The following is a 20,957-nucleotide window of genomic DNA, read 5'->3' as shown; positions in this document are numbered from 1 at the left end:
GTGCTTTTGTTTGGCATCTTATGAAGAACAAACGAGCCGCTCTTCCCTTTACCTTTTAAAAATGATACCGCAATGAAAGTTCTGTTGCTCGGGCGCACGCTTATATTCCGAGCTTCCCAGGAAGGATTTATTTATGTGCGCATAAGAGTTTTAGAGCCAGTGGGAGAACGACCAATTAGCCATATTTGCAAAAAGATGCAGGAAAACTTTAACTGAGGGGTAGTCTTAGACCTCCAAGTATTTAAGTGCAAAGGAATAAAGGTTCAGAATAAATTGGCAAATAGAGGAAATTGTTCTCCTGTTAGACATTGGGCATGTTTCACTCGTGGTGATTTGTTACATGTGTTACAGAGAGAAGTTTCGTTTCAAATATCTTCCTGTAAACATCACACTTAATTTAAAACAAAAGATACAGCTTCCATTTTATGTGGAGGTATGGGCTTTGCCTTTCTTAGGCACCAGTTGCCTGAGAATACCTAAAATGAGAAAACAGCAACATTGTATGTTTCAGATGGAGTAGCTTGGATTTGCTGACCATAAACTACTGACTTGACAAAACCACTTAATGTTCAGGATGGAGATGATAGAGATTTCTTTGCAGAGTCTTATTTACTATTTTTCATCTAAAACCAGCCAGTAAATCAATCATCATCTGTAATTATTGCTGCAGTAATTACCTTTGGGGAGTAGGTTATCATTCTTGGTGGCCTTTGTTCAAATATCTCTTTCATTTTCCCTGTTTTATTTTTCTTGAATCATGTCAGTTTCTGAGTGGATTAATAGTATTCTGAAAGCAGTCTGATTGTGAGATTTCTGAAAGGGCTAATAATGCGATTCATCTGATTCATCTGAGGAGCTGAAAGATGCTTGCATAGATGCAGCATTTAAATTCGTGAATCAGAGTTTGCCCATCAATTATTACATCTTCATTTTTAGTGAACAAACAAAAGCTGTAAGTAATGTTGCAAGGAGAATTTCAACTGTACCTCCAGTGCAGCGCTTATTTAAATTCCTGATTTCTTAAGTATTACAGATTTAGTCAGTACAAAATGTAGTTGTACAGATAAAAATAAACAGTATTTTAAATAGCTTATTTGAAAAACTATTCTATGAATGTATGTAAATGAGTTATTTAAACTCATGAGCGCTGTTTTACATCTAAATAAAATATGGAGTTACACATTACATTTCCAATTTGTCATGTACTTAGCAACCCTTTCTGGGGGGAAGATATAAGAGATATTTTTGATATGTCTGTCACTTTTGATAACTTAATTTGAAACTTATATCTTAGGGGAATACTGATACAAGGCAGGTAAATACATTAAAACAAAATGACAATTGAGTTTTTCATATTGAATGCATAAAACTAATGTTCATCTGAAATGGTGGGTGTTAAGAACTAGCTAATGACTAAATTTCTTGTATTTCTTGAAAATACACTTTTTTCAATTACCCAGATTTCTGTTTACATTCCTTTTATAGTTATTTCTCTCTATCCTTCCTTTATGTTTTTTTTTCCTTTTCCCTGTTTTGGTTTCTTGCCAACTTTGGTCTGACTGTCCCCCAGCACTTGGTGAAGATTGCATCTCAGCCTTGGACCTAGGAAAGAAAATAGGCATGGCTAACATTAGATAAGCCCCTTATAATTTAAGAATAATAAAATCTTCTTTCTGAGGAAAAATAAGATTTAATTATTTTCTGTGACAAACCCTGTCTCTTACAAATACACTGCAGGTTTGTGGCAAAAAAAAAAGTCTCAAAAGGAGAGTAAATGACAACTTTCTGAAAAACTGCAATTTAAATATCTTATTTTACTTTGGGAAGGAGGAATTAAAGTTCAACTCTCAGGTACTTGAAGGCAGGGGAAGGATCAGTTACAACAAACTCATCAGTCCTGACCTATATTTCATTCTACTGATTAATTTATCCCATTTCCTTGGCTGGTTTCTGAAAAAAAAAAAATCTATTAAGTATCATTGACCTGATCAAAATCACGTAATGTGTTTGGTGAGGAGGAGAGGGAGGATAGCTGGAGAAAAGCAGGTGGGGAAAGACAAGTCGGAGATACGATACTCGTGTACCAGCCCCAAAAGGGGCACTGTGCAAATGAAGGGTATCCAAGAAGGGCAATTATTATGTCTCCTTCAACTCCTGACACCCAGGGGCAGAGCCATTCCCTCAGTAAAACCGTGGTAGGGACCCCTGTGAGGAGAAAGCAAGGGAGGGGGGCAGAGCAGCTTCTTGTATGTTGTTTAACTTGGCCATTATGAGTTGTAAACCTTTTTTTGTGACTTGGCATGCTTTGGAGATATCACACTTGGGTTACTGACTGCCTCCCCCCCCTCCTTCCTTTCTGGTTTATGGGGTTTTACTTTTAGGAGGGCTTGAGGTTTTTTTCTTTGCTCTTACTACCGGCTTTTGATGAGAAAGTTTGTTTAGGAAAATTGTTAGAAAAATACAATCACGTGCAAAGAAAACTAGCTATCCTTTATACAAAACTGAATGCAAATGTAGTTCTACTAAATGTTAAACACAGGTTTCTCTAAACTAAAGCCAGGTAATATTCATTACTACGTTCAAAGCCACCCAAGAAAAATCACTGAAATGGTAGTTATTAGATAAGCTATCACAAGGAAACTAGTACAGCTTCTCATGTTCAGTAGAAGTGCTGATCTCTGATTTTTTTTTGTGGAAAAAAAGCCCAAACAATCTGTGGTTTTACTTCAAAGTAAATTTTTACTCAATTCAATTTTGTGTCCTATATGCAGAAATAAAATTACTAAATGTAAGTTCCTAGAAAGAGGAACGGGATGCATTTCTCAGTTGTATTTTACATACCCATGCCCTGCGTAAAGAAGGCTTGATATATATTGTCAAGCCCAAGGCTGAAGTTGTTCCCTGTTTTTGAGGAAACCTAGGTAATCTTTCCATCTTGAATGGATTTACAACTGCAGCTCAGTTCATGCAGAGTATCGGTGGACTGAACAAATGTATCTGTGCTTTAATGGGACCTGCTTCCTCAGCAGAGATTCCAAGTGAAAGGATGTTTCTCATGCAGAGGTGCAGGTTATGCGGTACCAAGGAAGATAGAATAGTAGTGGATTAAAAGAAAACTGTTACTAACCAGCAGCAATAGTTCAGAGAGAATTTGACATTCAGATTTCCTTCTAACAGTAGCCTTTACATTTCTCTGTATCTGTCAACTGTTTGAATGCCTGTTTGCAGCCCCAGCCCTCCCTGGCTTCCAAATTGCATGGGCTAGACTCAAAAGTCATGGGATTGTCTGCTGATTAGACTATAATCAAACCAGCATAAACTAAACCAGCAATTAGTATTGGCATTATTTCTATGAACTTGACTTTAAGTTTCAGTATTATTGGTCCAAAGAACTTTTTTCTGAACGGGCTGTTTTTAGGAACTGTGTTATTTTGGCATCATCATTTTATAGGGAGGGAACAAAAAATTCATGAGATTCCATTTGGCCTGAAAAGCAAAAACATCTGTTTGATGCATGAGTAAATTGCTGGCTTCTATTTGGCCATCCAAAAAAGGGCAAAAATTAAGATACCAAACATAAAAGAGTACATGAAAAAAAAAAAAAAAGAAAGAAAGAAATTACAAAGAGGATTTAAGATTAGCATCTTTTATAATGCAGGCTATTTATAGTGTTCTGTTTTGGACTTGCCAAAGCATGCCTTTATGTATTAAAAAAATCCCTCACAACAAAAACATCCATCCCTAACCTTTAGTAATATTCATGGACTTTGGCAATGCATATTGATAGTCTTGACTAGCTGCAGGATTACAGTAATGCTGCCCAGTCATTTCTGGGGCCAGCATGAGTTACATTGGCCATCATTGCCTGCTGCTTGGGGTTAGACACCATTAGAAGTGAGCATCTAAACAGCTTCTGGCCGTACTGCTGGTTTCCACAAAGGTGAAATCTTGTGGCAAAGATAATATGAAGAGGTTTAGTAAGGCTGCTGATGTGTTTGGATTGGTTTGATTTTGTTTTCCTGAGTTGCTGTTAACTTGTGCAACGAGGGAAGCTGTCAGTATGGAGTCACTTATCTAACACGTGTAGGATAACATTATCCACCATGATCTAAGATCTCTTGAAAGGCTTTATGTTGCTCTATAATTCATTCTGTCTAATTTACAGCTGGTTTAATTGTTCTCAATTCTTTGTTCTGAAACATGATTCAATATTTTCAAACTTGCGCATTTTGAAAAAAAATCTTCCTTTTGAATAACTGTGCTTGAGGAAAAGACCCAGGAAAACCGTTAACATTTTATGTAGACCATATGGATTCACTAATTTTTTTTCTGCGTAAAAGAATTAAAATACGATATTTGGAAGGTTTTTATAGATTGACTAAAATACGGTATAAGTTCTGCTAACCTAAGACAACCTCCTAGAATCTTTTCCTAGCCATATTTTACAGTTTCCATTGGTTTCTGCAGGGCTACCTGAGCTCAGAATCAGTCCCATTTGGGGGTTGGGAAAATGCATTATTTCACTTAAATAAGAATTGTGGCATGTATATGTACATATATATAAATATTTCCCTGAAGGGACATCACACAGATCTACAAAGAATTTGGCCTGTTTTATTTGGTGCTGTGAAAATGTACATGTCTGTTTTCAAATACATTTTTCAGAGTGTTACTACAAAGCATTAAAGTTTTCCAGTTGCTGTCTTTGTAAAAGTTGGACAGCACAAGAGAGGCTTTTAAATACTTTTAAATCGTAATGTAACATTTGGCATAGGACTCTGACAAAAGATGGATGTGCAAAGACCAAAAGAGGTTTGTTTTTGTTTTAAAATTAGACAACTTGGGTTCTATTTCACCTCAAGTATGAGTAATTATGCTAGTTTAGCAATTATTAGAGATGAAAGAAATTCTGTTAGATATGAGTCTCCTAAACTTCAGTAGCTTTAGTTTTAGCCAGGATAATGATCAAGGAGTAGTTAGCCATATGCCTAGGGACTATGCTGTAGCAAAAAAGATAGGGCTGATCTTGGGGGTATCCTTATTACAACGTGTTATAATTAACATTTTCATTCAGCCCTCCTACTTTCCAAAAAAGGCTGCTTTATTTTTTCTGTGCACACACTGGTAAGACTGCACAAAATTGTTCTCTTCCAATGAATTTTTGAACCAGGACAGTTGTCTTCCATATTTAGACTATTATTTAACACTGGTCATGGGGTTTTTGCCCCCCATTTCATGTTCCTTTAGTTTCCTATAAATTTTTTCCCCTCTATACTGCGTAATTATTAAGAAAAAAGATGTAGAAGACTTTTCTCCCCTCCTTTTTAGGATTTAGTCTAAGTTATACATGTCCTTCTGGGCTGTGCACGTTTGGGGTTTAGATTTTCCTTTAGCTAGGGTGATGCTGTGCATGCCATAGTGCAATTGTTCTTTATACAGTTGAATCCACAGAATGGGTATTCAAAAGGATTGTAGGGCTGTTACTTACCAATTCTGCGCAATTAAAACCCAATGAAATTTTGGGGGCTTGCTTTCATTGTGATCCCCTTCCCTTTTATTTTTTTTTTTTTTTTTTTGTGTCATGGGAGTAAGGAAGAAGGGTGTTGTTTCAGTGAGTGATTTGTCTCATACTTTCACTTTTAAATGTAGGTGCAATTAGATGTAACTTTTCTTTGGAAGAGTTGGAATTGTAGTCCTTCAAGATTTCTTAAAGTTATCTATCTATCTATCTATCTATCTATCTATCTATCTATCTATCTATCTATCTATCATCTATCTATGTCAGTATAGTGAAATTCACCCCCTTCTTTGTTCAATGTGATGTGGGCTTACTGCAGTTCTTGTAAATGCAATATCAGTAACTAGCTAGCCTTCTTGCAAATTTGGCAGTGCTAGTCCTTAGCTAGACAGCTGGCTGAGGCAGAACACCTTTTTCCTGAGGAAAAAATGGATGTGATGTTAATAGTGAGGATTCTCAATGTTTTCCTTCTGTCTCAAATCTGGGTTTTGGAGAGCTTATTCTCTCATGCAGAGGCAATAACCTGGAGCATGAATTTTGCCCTTATCTAACACAAATGCCAAACCACTCCAGTTTCTCACAGAGATGCTCAGTGTTCCACACATGTGGAAAAGCTAGAGCACTTCTATATCTAAATGTCCCGGTTGACTGTAAAATAGATGGCTTTTGTGTACAGTCCCTGAGACCTGTTGTACCCTTATTATTTTTATGTTGTGTTTTCCTGGAAAAATATATTTCAAACAATGAATTCCTTGATAATTGATTTTCTAGTTTCATTTTTCTGTTGTTCACTCTTTTGGTAACATATCAAGTTCAACTTCCATTATTGATTCATTCATTTTTGTGAAAGAGACTTTAAAAACAAAAATAAAATAACTGCTCTGTTTCTGGACTGGATGGTGTGATGTAGTGAGGCAGTGTCCTTGGGAAGACCAGGCTGTGCTTTGATCAACAAAAACTTTCTCTGGCACAGAATTATGATGGCTGGGGTTTTTTTTCCAGACAGAGTCAAGTGACTTTCTAACTTTTGACAGTGGCAGTAGGAAGGAGGAGGGGGTGGGGAAGTTAATTATTTTCCACCTCCAAAGAATACAATTGTGAGGAAGGAACTTTCTGATTCACTGGTTCCAGGACAACAGGATGTCAAGATCCATGCCTGATGTAACGTTTTCACTCTGAAGATGGGAGGAGGAAATGGGTTTGCATTGGCCTCTGCGTGCAACCACTGACTGGGAAGGGATTGTGTTACGTGACTTTAAAGAGCTGGAGCACAGGAAGAGATTTGGTTTGCAATTTCTGGTGAATCTGTTGAGTAGGACACTTGCTTGTCAGAAGAAAATGTAAATCAATGAAGAAAGGTCAGAAATCTTTAAGGGAAAAAATTTTAAAAACAAAAAGGGCTTGCATGCTGCAAGATGTTTAGTGCTCAGATACTGCACTGCTTAGTTTGTAGTTACTTAGTGGAATAGCCACCTTGCACCAAACTCTTGGATTCTTTATATAGTTCACAGGTGCTTTGGGGTTTATGAGTGTTGTAGAGTAGAAATTATTTAAAGGAGGCAGCAGGAAAAACTTGGAAATAATAATGTGTCTTATCTCCTCCCCTGTTCTAGATGTGAGTATCTTAGTGCAACGGGGCATCTCATAGCAGTCACTTACCTGACTCAGGTTTTGGAGATAGAGAAAAAATTCCTTTCCTCCTGGGCTGAAAAGAATTGAAGTGGTGTGCTGCTGCTCTTCCTCTCTCCTTTGCTGAAGAGGGAAAAATCTTTGCTCTGCTGGGATGTGAGAGGCACGAGTTCTGTTTTGTGCTTTGTCTAAAGGTGTTTTACCTGTATATCACAGGGAGGACGTCAGTCATTACAGAGCAACATATTGTGTTATGAGTGTGAGTTGCCCTGTTATTTTTGTCAATGCCACTCCCCTTTTCAAAAGTCTATTATTTTTTGGACAAGAGGGTGAGAAAGAGCAGGAGACTCAGGGCTCTAATAGCTTGAGTACCTTAAAGAAAAAGGGGACACCTGGGTTCTGGTCTGCCACGTACTTTCTGCCACTTCTGATGAATTATTTAGGTGCAACTAGAATTGGATTCCACTTATCCCCCTTCCTGTGACAGTGCCCCAACCACAGGGATAAAATATCACGCTAATTCTTCTTGTTTCTAGTTCAGTGAATATTGTAGATGAAGTATGGTAGCTTCAACAGCAATGAATGAGTGCACTTCAAGTCTGAGGGTAAGTGTTCTTTGTTAGGAAGCTCGAATCCTCCTGGTAGAGGAGAAAGTTCAGCTGGTGCCACCCACATCCTGGGTGAGTGATCTAACCAATGGATGTGGGCAAGAGGGGAAAAGGAAAGTGTATTTCAACCCACACATTTTCTGCCAGTGCTTTATAGCACCCAGGGAAGGGTGTATGAGCTCTCAAGAATCAGCCCATAAGGTAGGCAGGAGAATACTCAATCACCCACTGTCCAGCTGTGGTTGGGCTTCAGTTTGATTTCAGCACTGAGAAAGCCTCGATGGTAAAACCACATCAGTGGCATCTGAACAGAACTGCTAACAATTTAGATGCAGCATCCCCTCACTAGTTTTTTTGGCTTCTAAGCTCCTCTGTGGATATAGACCAGATTGCTGTTCTGCGTGATAGAAAGTCATCTAGAATAGAGCAGAGAGTCAGAAGGATCAAAAATTAACTTATAAAACCCTAGAACAGAATAGAAGGAGATCTCTGATAAATCAGGGATAATCTCAGTTGAAAGGAGGTAGGTGTTTGGTTTGGTCTGGTTTTTATTGACTCAGTATGTCTTTAGGTAATAGAGCTAAAGCATGCAGCTGTGTTTCAGTTTGGTATTGGAAGTGTCAGACAGCCCAAAGTCCTCAATGTAAGTGTCCCATTTTAGGCCCATAAATAAATGATTTAACTTTCAGAGAGAAGGATCATCTGCAGTAACCTTTACTGTAAGTCTTCATAGCCCTTCTTTATATCACCTGTCTTCAGACTTGGGTAGTGTTGGTTACTTTGAGGGTCTATGATGCATACATTAGTTTAATTCCAGCTCCTCTCTCTTGCTGAGTTTAGACTTTCGTAGACAGTGTTTAGTGGATTTCCTGTTTGCTAAGCACAGTTGAAAATACAGTCTGTAGAAGCACCAGGAATTTGTATTTGTTGTGTTGAGTAAGAAACCTGAGGTGATACAGAGCTTCAGGATACTGAGGAGAATAACTCTGAATGTGTTCATGTTAAGTACTGCACATGGTAAATAGAGTTAAAATTTATCTTAGTCTCCTGATTTTTGTCTTCCCCCAAAATGAACTGGCTGCCCACAGCACATTGTCAGGAAGGGTGGTGGAGTATTCAGCCTAACACTGAGGACAGCTGGAAGTCCTTTCCCTGTCACCAAGAGCTGTCTCCCTCTCGCTTTGCTAATAACCATTTGACTCTGAGATCTCTTATAATCTGTTACGTTGCATGATAGACAGTCTTAGGGAAGACTGAAATTTACCTGAGGTTTATAAAAAGCCCTAAGATTCTTTGGAGAAAAGTACTTTTTAAAATATAACCGTATTAGTTTACTTACCAATAGAAATATGAGTAGATGTATATGTGGTTTAACCTTTTAAAAGGATGCATGGTTATGGAGGAAAAGTTAGAATTTAATATAGGATTAATTAATTTATTACCTCAGCTATCCCAAAAAGGATATCTTCCCTCCCCCTACCCAGCTTTGGGGTTTAGAATTATACCCCTGCTGCTGGAAAGAGCATCTTCTGCCTTTTCTGCACACACTGTTATGTAAAACTGGACGTCTTTAGGCTGTCACATTTGGATACTGTCATTCCTGAGATCAAGGGCTGGAAGAATATCCAAAGGATTTCTTAAGCATAATTTCTTTCCACTTAAGTATATTTATTACTTTTATGTTTATGTGCTGCCTAGGAAAATACTTTATTTTAGCATAAGAATAATATTTTCCAACCACTGCAGTTTAATTGGGAACTCCTAATTCAGTCATTCTACAAGAAGAACATTAGGGGAAAAAAAACAAGCTCAGTGTTTGGGACAGACTAAAGAGAGGAGTGAAGAATATGAGTGCTATGAGGGACTTTGTCTTCTGGAAAAAGCAAATGCAAGAGGAAAGAATGCTTTATATAACAGGAATCTTTTAAGGAAAATAATTTCCAATGTCAAGAGAATATTGTTACCATGCTGGAGGGGGGGGGAGAATAGAAATAGGAAAAGGGATATGTCACAGCACAAAGGAAAACAAATCAGCCATATACATATTCATGCATATGATTAATTGGACTTTTGTAAAGCTGTGGCTACACGCAGAACTGTTTTTCAATGGAGTTCTGGAATGTAGATATTTGAAATGTTAATATGCCAATGCATTTCTTTTTCCAATTGTCCCAACATTAAAGCCATTGGGAGCATTTACATTTGACAGTCAAACTGGCAAGCTGGCTAGTAGCTGATAGACATGAGTTGATGCTAGGTGGAGCTGGTCAGAAAACACTACTTTCTTAGTAGTTCTGAATTTTATGAATGTCAGTTATCTTAAAGGCCATTATGAAGCATTCTGAAATATTTGCTGAATTCCAGAAGCCACCCACTGGATTGCTGCTCTCGTGTGCCACAGCCAGGTGTGAAATCCTGTGCTGGTATGTGTCAGCCAGAAGGGTTTGAGAGGTGAGCCTTAGACACCAGTGGTCCCTGGGAAGAGAAGAAAGCCAGGGAAGGTGTAACCCAAGCAGGTGATTCACTGACACGTGATCCTGAATTTAATACTTCTCTGTAACTTCTTTAATTTCAATTTTGCATCCTGACTGAACCCTTGTGGAGACGTATTTCCACAGCATGTTATTGCAAAGTGTGAAACATCTTTAGAATCCATTGACTTTAATAGAGCCAGAGGATACTCAATGTCCCCTGCAACTGGCTCTTAAATTTGCCTTCTGCTATATGATTAATCTGTCTGCTCATACTTAATATCTACCTGTAGATGGTGGCAGTATGAATGTCCTCGTGGTTTTTATGTGGCCACGAGGAGTAGCAGAGAGATACTTCCAGAAATTACAGTCATTTGTAGATACTGAAATAATGGCACACACGTTTTATTTCTGTTCTGTCTCAGTAACTCAGTAAATTGTGTATTGATTATGCTAATACAGCTAGTGTCTCTATTACTTGTCTGCAGAAATTATTCAAACATGTAGATTGAAGATGCACTTGGCAAACTTACCATCCTAAGAAAAAGGCTTTTGTGCAAAGATGGCTTTAAATTGAATTACTAATCATATGCTAATGGAAGTTTATAGATCAAGTATTGAATTGTACAAAATGTAAAGTGCAAGGTAAAAATATGTATTCTAAACTTCCTATCCTGACAGTCTTAGTTGCTACATTAGGTTTATTTTCACATCTCTCAAGGAATATGTTTTATGAAGGGATAAATCAATAGCAATCTATTTTTATAGTTTATTTTGGGAAATGTAGCTTCTCCTGCTTTGTTTACCAAGCTGAATAGAGGCTCAGGCATTTGGGGCAGTTATTTTTTTTCTTTTTCAAAATTTATTAATCTACCTAGACTAGAAGAAAACCAACTTTTTTCAATTATCTTTTGTTTTTATTTTATTATGGTTTGTAGAAGGTCAGAAACCATAAATCTTAGCCAGAATTCTCCAAAAGGCTTCCCTTTCAGTGAAAGTGTAATTCTCCACATTTCTAATTTTATCAATTTCTTTTCTGTACAAGTTTTTTCCAGGCATCAACCAGAAAATGACTTGTGCTCTTCCTTAGGGTGCTAAATCTACAGATTAATTTTTCAGAGAAGGGGAATCCTGGTTACTCAGTAGAATTCGAATGAAATTTTGCAAGCTAGAAAATCTCTATCTATTTTGTACCAACTTTAGAAAGAAATCTCCCTCCTTTATGGTCTAACCATGAGTCTCATGATCAGACTAAGCAAAAGGGGTGAAATCCTCATTGATCAGCAGGTGTTGCTGTAGAGCAGTCAGGAGCTTAAGTCTAAATTTAGGACCTCTCTATCAAAATTCACACAGGTTTTCCTCATTGGCTGTCCTTGATGGTTCTACTTGGTATGTTGCATTGATTTTTTGTTTTCTTTTAGTTTATTTTTGTTTGGTTTTTGGAGGTGTTTGTTTGTTTGTTTGTTTGTTTATTATTTCTTTAAAAAGGAATAGCTGGTCCTAACATTGACAATCACCAATTTAAGCATGAGATGTGCTCCGAACTGAAACCAGGGTTTGCCTTGGATACTGGCTGTACCAAAGCTAAAACATCTTAACCTTTCACATGGATACAGCTTCAGTTTAGAGATACAATTTTATATTTTACGTATAATTTTAAAAACTGTTATCTGTCCAACCCACAGCTTTTATAATGGGAGATAGAACTGACATGTTGAATTTCTCTTTTCCCTCACTGATATATTTTTAAATTGCTCTCGAGAAGCGTGGTGCCACAGTTGTGGTGATCTACTCTCTTTTTTGAAATTTTATTACTTGGGGTTCCTGTTTTTGTTTCTCAGAAGTTGTCCTGAGAAAATGGGTAGTAGGAAATTGATCATTTGTTGTTTTAAGGAACGGATGAGTCAATTGAGAAATATTACTACAGCTAACAAAACAGGTGACCTGTGGTCATAAACATGTAGTTGTAGGGACAAGAAATATTGTTGCTTTTGTGACAACATGTATCTAGAAGTTCTGTTCAGCCATAAGGTCACTTATTCATAGTGGATTGATAATGTGATATTCTGCTTTCCTGGGGCCTGTCTTTCACTGGTACTCTGGCTTCATTACAGAGGATTCATCTTACCTTATGCTAGCATGGGGTATAGCCTATAATGAAGGTGACATCTCTGTGTGCAATTACAGTCTTAGGGTATCAATAATTTTGATATTTGAATTAATATTATTGCATACACGCTACTCTTTTACTTGCATACCATCCTTGTTCCTTTTTTTAGTTACATGCCATGCTCGTGCTAGAAAAAGGGTTTTGGTTAGCAAAATTTAAATCATCCCTTTGTATAGATTCTGCTTAAAGGTGTCTTCCTCTTCTGAAAGAAAACGGTGTAGTTAATATTTAGGGGAGGTTAACATTGGTAGTTTGTAATTCTGCCTTTCTTAGCTGAGCTTAACAGTGGCCTGAGATCTGAAACAGCACTGAAGTTTTCAGAATCTGTTTGTGAAAAGGTGCTAAGTGCTAATAGAGAGCTTATCTGATGCTACCAGCTGTAGCCTATTTAATGTAAGGCATACCCTTGCAAGTTGGAGGAAGGAGCTAACTTAATGCAAAGGAAAATGAGATGCATTTTGTAGGTGACTCGCTAATTCAGTGGGTTTTTGTAGAATAGTTTTCTTTTCCTTTTACCATTTTCCCCTCTCAATATGGTTTTATTTTTCCTGAGAAATATGTCAGTCTAATTGACTATTATTGAAAAGTCTGTGCCATGGCCTGTTGTGATCTGCTTGTTTCTGTTGTGACTGAGAATCCTTAAAGGGATGAACAAGGGTTTAGAAAAATCTAACCACAATGCTACCTGCTCTTATACTTGTTTTCTTTTTTAAGTGCAATAAAGATATAGTGGTCAGCCTTTGTTGAAAGCAAACCTCAGCTCTCACAGAATTTTCAGATCCCAAAATAGCAGGGAAGTTGTAAAATGTTTGTTTTCACAAGGCATACGCTGCCATGTTTTCATGGTACAAAATTGCATACCTGGAAACAATTAGTTAGGCAGCATCCATGTTTATTTTTTCCATTTTAGGAGCTTAAAATGTTTGGTGTACCTCTCAGTCCGCAGTGTGAAGCTGAGTACATTTCACTGTGCAATCAGATCTCAGGAGCAGTGAGATTCTGGTACTGCAGCTGGTGGCAGTAGACATTGAGGACAGAACAGCAGAAAAAATTAACTCTTTCATTTTGGTTTGCACTTTATAGTGGAGATCTTGTTTACTTCTCAGCAGGTAGCCACTTGGGAATCAGTTATTGAAAAGTTCATGTTTGAACACCTCAATTCGATCTAGAAAGTTAAAAAATGGTAGCATTCTTAAAGTGCATTTTTGATCTGAGAAGGGACATTTACCATGGTTGAGGACAGCAGATACATCTACAACCTTTAATAAGGCTGATTAGTAGGTAGTGATGATCAAAGTGAGTTTCCTCCTGAGGGATGGAAGAGAGGACTCATTTTCAGTTTTAGAGCTTTTTCTTAAGTACATTTTTTGGAAATATATCAGCAGCAAATGATGGACATAAATAGGGTCAGATTAGGCTGCTGCAGAGGTTTTCCTGGGAATTTTGAGGGGGTCACAATAGATGGTATCGTTTTTGGTTTTTTTACATTGTAAACTAGCTTTATTCATTATTTTTCTTGCTTTATTAATGAAACTTACTGATCTGTGCTACCTTAGAGAAAAATCTTTTTACTTAGCTTAGTTTGCGTTTGACCACGTGTTCCCCAAACCTCAGGTTTTCGTGAGCTTTTCCCACTGCTTTCTTTGTCTGACCGGTTTCCTTCAGCTGTGAGGGTGCTGGGATGATTGCTTCAGTGTAACAAAGAAAATCCTACAGTGTTATCACAGCTGAGGTACTGCTAACATCGTGGCTGCAAAACACAAGTTGAGCTCATAAATTAGCTCATAAAATCATATTTTGTGAAATACTGGACTGACTGCAGGGCTGGGGAAACTTTTGTCAGATCTCTGTAGATGAGAAGAGTTTGCTTGCTAGCCACAGCTCTGGGATAGAGATATAGATTGTTTAGAGTCCTTCAGAGATTGTACTTGACTCTTTCTGATATATGCACTGTATTACAAGTTTCTGGTGTTCTGAGAGTGTCCTTATGAAAACTGGTGTTTTTTTTCTAGAAACTCAGATTCTAGAAACAACCAGTTGTATGAAGCCTTGGGGTTGGCGGAGGAGGAAAAGAGGTACCTGTGGAGTGTGTATATGTATCTCTTCTTTTGCATATATGTCTAGATTTATATGTGATCCGTAAGTGTTGCACTCTCTTGTCCCAAGAACCAGGAAAAAACACCTCAACTCTTTGGACTTTTAATTCAGTTGCATGATTATTTTTTGAGATCTGAATTCTTGGGAGTGGAAATGCTGCAGAAGTGCAGTCTTTCCCCTTTCAGCTTTTTCCCCTGTGGAGGCAGAATGAATTCTTTTCTCTCTGCTGTTCTCTGACTCAAAGAACTCGGTCTTTGGGAGAATAAAAAGGAAATGGTTCTGCCTTTTAGCTCTTCCCTTGCTTTTGCTTTGGGAGAGTCAATCTTACTTAGGCATCGTATCAGAACGTAAGAGAACAGCTCTCTCTAATTTTTCAAAGTAGCAGCAGAATGGCTCTTGTTAGGTTCACTCACCCAACAAGTTTTGAATAGTGAATCTGACAAGAATTGTATTGTTTTTAGTTCTACTGCTCTGGAAAGCTGTGAGCCAAGGGAAAGATGCTGGCATGGTATATACAGTAAAACAGCATGGGGTTAGTTCTCCTTTGCAAGGCTGTCTGCACTGCTGAGATGTTTGCTACTGAATATAGGATTATTACTATTTTTTAAAGCTTATGTGTGAACTAGCACACACACCTCTCCCATCTGCCAGGAGAAGGCTTTCTCTTATCTGTGTGGAGCAAGCAGAATCTTAAAGCCCATAATTGTTCTCTTATTTAGATCCGTAATCAAATACAGTAAAGTGCATTGAAGACAAATATCCCAGAGGAAATTGGATTTGTTTTTTTAAGCCAAGAAAAAGATTTGGTCACACTGCTCTCAGATTTGTAGCTTCCATACAGCAATGTATTCTGTCTTGGTCTGGTCTCCACTTTCGCACTTTGCAGTGCAGCTTTTCTTGCCCGTGTTGTGCAAGCATTGCTGGCTTTCAGAACTGAGGCTGGTGTAAAGATGCTTCAAACACTTCAGCTACCTACCTAACATCTTTTTTGTTTTGTTTTTGTTTTGTTTACCTTTTTCTGACAGTAGAAGAAAATGAAACAGAGGACCATCAGGCAGGTGTGGGACACACAGCCGCACAGACTGGTAATGCTGAATTCCTTCATTAGTGCTTGCTTTTCATTTGACAACAGTGTGAGGGATTTTGGTATCGGTGTGTTTGCAAAGCCTGCACTCTTCTTTCTCTGTTTCAGCTTAGAATGCATTCTTGGAGCTTGCAATAGAAAATAATGTTTCTCGCTCCTTACCTTTCAATTTCTGACAATTAGAAATTCTGCCTTGTGTAGGTCAGCTGACTGAAAGTGAGATGTTTCTAAAGTACAGCATGCTTTTCATTTTTTCTTATTTCCTTTTCTGTTAAATTTAATCCTCCTCTACATTCCCCATATAACCACCCCCTCATGCCATTTCAGATAAACTTTATTATTAATTTCATTTAAACTATTTCTGTATTTCTAAAATATGTGGATAGGGGTGATTTCTTTAAAGAATGTTTGTATAATTTCTTGACAGAGATTAATTAGGGGCTCTTTAATTTTATTAAGTAAGATTGGGTGGGCAAAACTGTTGAGTCAGGATCACAGGGAAAAATATTGTTAATACTCATGAAGCAATAATTTTTAATTCCCCAAAACAACAAGGGCTTCTTTGTTCTCTAACACGGTTGGAGAATGCAGGAAATAATTTGTTTCTGTCTTTGGTACGGGTTTCACAGAATTTTATCTGAAGAGAAGGACTGACTCATCTGCATAGTCTTATTCATTCAGCTGAGGTCACCTTTTGGAGTAAGGGCTGGCTCCTTAAGGATATTCCTAGAAGGCTAGTCATGTCTGAATACGTGTAGGTAATCTGTTTGAGAACAGTTGGAGTTATTCCTCTCATGAAGATGAAGAATGCAGTTAATTTTTTCTTCAGCTTTATATTTCTGTGTGTGTCCTGTGGGTTTGGTGCCTTTTATAGGTTCTAATGGCTTTGTGCATAAAGCAGATTGTTTAAAGAGAGTAAATAAAAGCAAGGGAGTTCTTTGCCTTTTTAATGGGAAATTTCTCCAACTCTTTTCAGTGTACACATGTCTCCATTTAAATCTGCAAATTCTTGAAAAAACGCCAACTTGTCCTGCTTTGGACACATGAACTTGAAAAATAAGCAACTGACCAGAGATCAATGTTAAGGAATCGTGGCTCTTCTGCCTTTTTATTTTTTTTGTCTTAAAATAATTCTCAGTGGTTGAGTTGCATTGCTAGTTCTTAATTTACCATCATGTCCTGTGTTGTTCTCTGTTTATTTCTAGGCAGGATTTAGCATTCTGTTTTTCTCCATAGCAGGAATGCAGTGCCAATATTAAAAACAAAAAACCTGATAGAGCAAGCAGTATACAGAATGCCTGCACTGTGTACACACTGCCAGAAGTTTTTATAGTAATACTTTGTATCTAAGCTCTGGCTCTAACCATTAAATGTGCTTTTTATAGAGTACCAAGTTATAATGTAGTGCAGCCACGGCATATTAATCTTACTGCAGAGATTTAATGAGGCAGTTGTTTTGCGATGGACACTATTGGGAGCAGAGAGCGACAGAGTTTTACTTTACCACTGAGCTGAAGAAATATTCCTTGCCTGGTAATAATTATAACCACATGATCTAAGTTTTCCTTTCTTCTGCCAGCACTTTTCCATGCAGAAGTGGCTTGGAAGGAGGTCTACTGCAAGGCAGTGAAATGGATTGGAAAGGAGGCTGTTTTCTTGGTAGTTTGATGTTTTAGTTGGGATTATCCATGGATCCTTGCAGCATAGGCAGAAATATGTAAGATGAGTTTCAAGAATACAGACAGTCTTTGCCAGTCCACTGAGATGACTTTTAGATATTCATTACTTTTACTTGACTTTTATATGGGTTATAAAAAGTAAATGTGGTGAAACCTCATTTTTACATGGGCAGAATAGAATTTCTGCTGGTTGGCCTTAAACCGCTCCCATACTTGAAATTAATTGAAGTCCATGGCTTTATTGCCTCCAACACTTTTAAACCAATGCAATTTTTCATTTTCCCCGAAGTTGCAGTTTTATTAGACCAAGTTACAGCAATAACATCCCTTATGAGAAGGAGGAAGAGGGGAAGGAGGCAACCACCTGCCAGGGAACATAGTAATGAGAAAATCATGCTTCTTTTAATTTCCATTTATAAATAATGTTAACATAATCAGGAAGAGAAGACAACTGCTCTTTCTCTTATTTTTTTAAAGTGCCTTAATAGGCAGAATTTATTTCTTGTCCAAAAAAAGCAACTTTCATTCATTTCTACACTAGATAATTTCCAGTGGTATCTGAAGGTGGAGACGATGTGTGGGCATTGTTGCTGATGGATATGGAAAAATTTCAGTTGGTGCACAAGCAGCCTCCAAAATATGGCAGGGAAGCCTCTGGAAATCACAGTGGTGTTTGCAGATGTTGAGAAAAGTAATTTTACTATGAGCACCATCTTAGTGAGGGAATTGTGGCTGTGATTGTTGCAGGTAGTGTGGAGAAAGAAATGTGGGAGTTGAATGACATTTGCCTTGAAGCCTATATGTGAGCCTGAGCTTTGAACAAGAGGTTAAGGAGAAAGTACAGATAAATGCATATTGTATTTATAAAATATTTTATTCTAGTCTTCCAAAAGAGCTGCTCAAATAAGGCAGCTTATCCTCAATTTAAGTAAGTATTTAAGGTTAGACCAGCTCTTGATGGAAGATATTTGTTGTTGAAACAGAACAGCTATCTATTCACAAAACCTCCAAATGATATTTGCTCTCTTTAAACATCTTTTTATTTTGATGGTGACATCTCTTCACAGAAGCAGATCACAGTGGAAATACATTCATTGAGAGGGGCTGAGACTGCCAGAACTCATTTCACAAAGCTGTCATAGGCTAAACTCGAACCTAGGTCCCAGAGGGTCCCACTTAAGTGTTGACCTAAAAACAAATGTGCCAGTTGGCTAGAGCATGTATTCTAAAGTTGCAGCAGAAGGGAATAAGCTTGACTGACTTCTGTCCCTGTAGAGTTTATATCTGCAAATGCAGAAGGAGAAGCAAAACATTATTAGTCTTAAAATGATTCTAATTTTAATAACTGGTCGCTAAGTATGAAGCTTTAAATTGAGTGATCCTTTAGGCTTTTGTGCACTAAGGGGTGCATGTGTGCCTACGTTTGTGTGTGTGTGTTGCTGAATTCCTGTGAAATGCAAGTGTTTCTGAATAGTGAGTCTCAATATTCCCTCCCCTCCCTTTTCTTTCCTTCAGCACCATACTTAGAGCAGAGTCAGACACTACCCTTATTTTAAAACAAACAGGTCTGTAAACTTTATGTGCAGCATTTAAATACTCATGTTAAAATTCAGACCTAGTGCCCACATTTCCCTGAGTGCTGTCAATTTTATGAGATGAAACTGGGAGCTTGAGCTGAACAACTAATAGTATGCAGTGTGCACATGCTGCCTTCCAACAAGTGTTTAATGATGTTGGGGTCAGTTTGCAACAGTTAAGACAATTATTTCATTTTCTGAGCTGTTTAGAACTTGGAGATCTCCTAGCTACATTTATTAATCTTTCAAACTATTTTGGTAAATGAAGAAGCAATGGAAGTTATTAGATTTAAAATATTCAATAATGTCTAAAATGCCATAAAGTCTTTTTATAATTAGCATACCTTTTTCGGTTTGGACATTTGCAGGCTACTTTTCTATTTGGAAGTAGGTGCCCAAGTGGAAATTTCCACTCTTGAAAGAACCTTGTGGATGTAATTTGTCATGTAAGGACTCAGTGTATAGACAGGGCGTTTTGCACAGCAAATGTATTTTTGCTTTCAGAACGTGTTTTTTATTTTAAAAAAATAATCTGGTTTCTCTCTGTAATATAATTCCCTTAAAAATAAACACTGCCCTTTACCCCTGTCAAAGAAATTCCTTGGTTTTGATCACAAGCCACATGGCATGAGAAAGACTTCCTGACATGGGTCATTTCCAGTTTCTGCTTGCGGGTCCATCTGTGTTTGCACAGTTGAAGGGCAGGGTGCAGCACTGTGGACCAGAGGATACAGAGAGATGATGAGAGCTCTGACCTTGGTTGTGGGCAGCAAGAAATGCAGGAATGGCTGTGCCCAGATGACTGTAGGGTTCTGAGAGCGGATGTGAGTGGTTTTAAAGTGGAATTGCCTTCCTCCTTCTCTTCACACACCACTCTACCCCAATATGAATGTTGCGTTGGCATGCTCTAGTTTCTCTTCTTCCAAGGAGTTGTGCATGATCCTAATCAATTCCAAAGAAAGTGTGTTCACAGATACCACCTCTCTGTTCCCCTGGCCAGGGAGCCTACTCCTGGTTACTCACTGGCTTGGCTAAAGAGTGTCGCATCTTAAAATGCACTTGCACAATATCCTATTATTATAGGAGTTCATCCTTGTTTTCTAAAATGACTTGTTTCAGTCTCAGCTCTCTCAAATATCTGAAAGGAAAGATGAGGCAGCCAAAGCAGAAAAGGGAAAAGTGGTGAAACACTTGCATTCCTTTTGCTGGAATGTGCACAACCGTTTCTCTTCTGCATTTCACTTGTTGTACTGTGGTTCCCAAGGAAAAACAAAGTTAAGTGCCAGCTTGCTTTATTAGGAAAGACAGATTGGTTTATTTCTGTCTTTGAAGGAAGCTTTTAGTAAAATGGGCAAAAAGTCAGGAGCAGTTAAAGCTACTGTGTTCCTCCTCAGAGGAGGAAGAAAAGTTCTAGGCCACACATAATCTCCCTGAGCTGAGATCTGCAGAGCTGAGGCAATGCAGTGAGCTGTGAGGTGTCTCTGCACACATGGGTCGGTGGTGAGGCTGATGTTTCTTCTAGTCAGAAGCTTCAGCTGGGCTCAGGACTGCTGATCTGAGGCTGGAGCTATCCTGCTGTCCCCCAAATGCCTGTTAATATGTCAAACAGATAAAGCTTTCTCTGTGCACTCTGTAGCTTTTATACTAGAGTAGTTAGTTTCCAGTTTTCCATAATTTGGCAAACACAAGAACTTGATGAGCACTGTCTTTAATTCATACACAAGTTCAGAGCATGAGTAGCATTTTGACCCAGGGTAAGCTTTCCAGGGCTTTGTTTGTGTCAAATACTGTGGTGATGGAGTATTGGAGTGGGTTGTAAAATCAAGATTAATTTCATGTTTATGTAAATCAAATTTGTTAGTCTCTTAATTCTGGTAATTTCCTGTGAAACGCTGTAGTTAACAGTGAAAAGAAGTTCCTGCACACTCATTGATCTGATTTTTCTTTTCATTGAAAACCTAATTGCATAGGTGGTTTATCCTTTCTTATGATGATCAAAACAGCTTCAATAGCTGTGATAAAATTGACTATTCTAACACTGAAGCATGGAAGAATAGCCTGAGTGAGAAATGGAGCTGCATTTGTGGGAGTAGAAGGGAAATTTGCTTTTCATTGAGATTAAAA

General features: G+C 37.9%; 1 protein-coding gene across 7 annotated transcripts in view; it reads left to right on the top strand.

Moving 5' to 3' along the window:
• ZNF521 (zinc finger protein 521) overlaps positions 1–20,957 on the top strand; it is a 230,234-nt gene that overhangs the window by 3,102 nt on the left and 206,175 nt on the right. For 2 of the 7 annotated variants that reach the window (XM_064705994.1, XM_064705996.1), the window contains exons 3-4: positions 14,409–14,471; positions 15,519–15,578. The exons of 1 other annotated variant lie outside the window; for it this stretch is intronic. In XM_064705994.1, coding sequence (XP_064562064.1) covers positions 14,409–14,471; positions 15,519–15,578 — 123 coding nt within the window. The remainder of the gene's footprint in view (positions 1–14,408; positions 14,472–15,518; positions 15,579–20,957) is intronic. 4 more of the 7 variants (XM_064706000.1, XM_064705997.1, XM_064705995.1 and 1 more) reach the window with 3 other exon arrangements.

This window comes from Zonotrichia leucophrys, chromosome 2, assembly GCF_028769735.1.
Source record: "Zonotrichia leucophrys gambelii isolate GWCS_2022_RI chromosome 2, RI_Zleu_2.0, whole genome shotgun sequence".
NCBI lineage: Eukaryota > Metazoa > Chordata > Aves > Passeriformes > Passerellidae > Zonotrichia > Zonotrichia leucophrys.
Note: the sequence above shows the minus strand (reverse complement) of the source record. Positions and strands in the feature narration are given on the sequence as shown.